General features: G+C 42.0%; 1 protein-coding gene across 1 annotated transcript in view; it reads right to left on the reverse strand.

Moving 5' to 3' along the window:
* The window catches only part of ppp2r5b (protein phosphatase 2, regulatory subunit B', beta), a 50,016-nt gene that overhangs the window by 22,976 nt on the left and 25,648 nt on the right, over positions 1 to 1,392 (reverse strand). Inside the window, exon 3 of the mRNA XM_008286858.1 lies at positions 188 to 289. Coding sequence (XP_008285080.1) covers positions 188 to 289 — 102 coding nt within the window. The remainder of the gene's footprint in view (positions 1 to 187; positions 290 to 1,392) is intronic.

A 1,392-nucleotide genomic window follows, 5' to 3' on the forward strand; every position in this document is an offset into this window, starting at 1 on the left:
AAAAAAAAAAAAAAAGTGTAATAAAAGTAATTTCTGGTGGGAGCTGTGTTCATTATCACCCACTCTCCCAAATGCAGTATATAAAGTACTTTTCATGGCACCAGCTGACACTATACTGTGCTGGAGTTTGACAACAGTTGGTGGAAAAGACCAAACAACTATACCATGAATCTGTGTCTGTAAATACCTGCAGATGCGGCCAGGAGGCTTCCAGTGTCGGCTCATCTTCCTCTGGGTCAAACTCTGGATTCTCGCTGGGCGGGAGGGTGCGGAAGATATTTACCGAGATCTGGATGGAGAGCAGCGGGAGGGAAATAGGAAGTGGAAAATGGACAGGAAGGAGGGAGAGGGGGATGAATGTGGGTGGAGGGAAAAAAAAGAGATCAGTGAGGCATAAATGACAAACAACATGGTAGTTGTGGATATCCTGGACGTTATTTCAGTGGATTGTATTTAAAAAAAAACTGATTAAAAGAGTCTTAGTCATGACAGTTTGAGAGCGTTCACAAAAGCATTCTTTGACCCATTTTCATACTTGATCCTTTCAGCGTGATGGACATCGCAGCCCTCCTGATAGCTTCACTAATCATCAACATGTATTTGAGGAGATTTGTGTCACCACGCAGCGGCTGAGCTCTCAGGACGGATGCAGGGGGAATAAATGTCACATTTAAAGTTTTTAGGAGTCTTATGTTGATGAAGCAAACAAATTAGTTGCGTTCGGCGGCCGTGAGGCACCATTGTTGTATAATAAATAACAGCTGTTAAAAAGAAGAAGCTGTTGCACAAGATGAAAAATAGCCTTCTTCAGTCGCTGCTTCTTTTTTAGTTTCCAGGCAACTTGGGCCACGTTTGATGCTGTTTGCAGACTGTGTTATGAGAACAACTGATAAGTCATGCAGCGGCTGTGAGCTGCGTCATGATTTATTCAGCGAATGCATTTCCACCGGCCACTTTACTCGCTCATTTTAAGGCCCTGTGTAAATCTGGATTTTAAAAAGGGCTCAAATTATTCACTGCCACTTTGCCTTTTCTGTAATACTTCAGAAACGTGGTTCTCGGGACATTAAAGTCCGGTCAGGTTTACAGGCACCGAAGCTTCTCCTCACTTCTACCTCATCTGACCCGACAGCTCTTCAGTCCACCTTCTGAAAGATAGACGGATATTGTCCAGTCTGCCTCTTAGCTTTTATTATTTCATATTATTATTATATTTCAGTTGTATCTAATGCGCACACTGACACTGATATTAAACACACTGAGCAAATACAGTTTCACATAATTTGGGGAGAATTAGTTTGAGATAGTTCAGTCGCTGTTCACTTTGGGTTCTGTCGTTGTTTTTTTTGCCTTTTTAAGTTGCTGTTTGTGTCTGTTTTCCATCAGTTTTCT

This window comes from Stegastes partitus, unplaced genomic scaffold, assembly GCF_000690725.1.
Source record: "Stegastes partitus isolate 25-593 unplaced genomic scaffold, Stegastes_partitus-1.0.2 Scaffold474, whole genome shotgun sequence".
Taxonomy (NCBI): Eukaryota; Metazoa; Chordata; class Actinopteri; family Pomacentridae; genus Stegastes; species Stegastes partitus.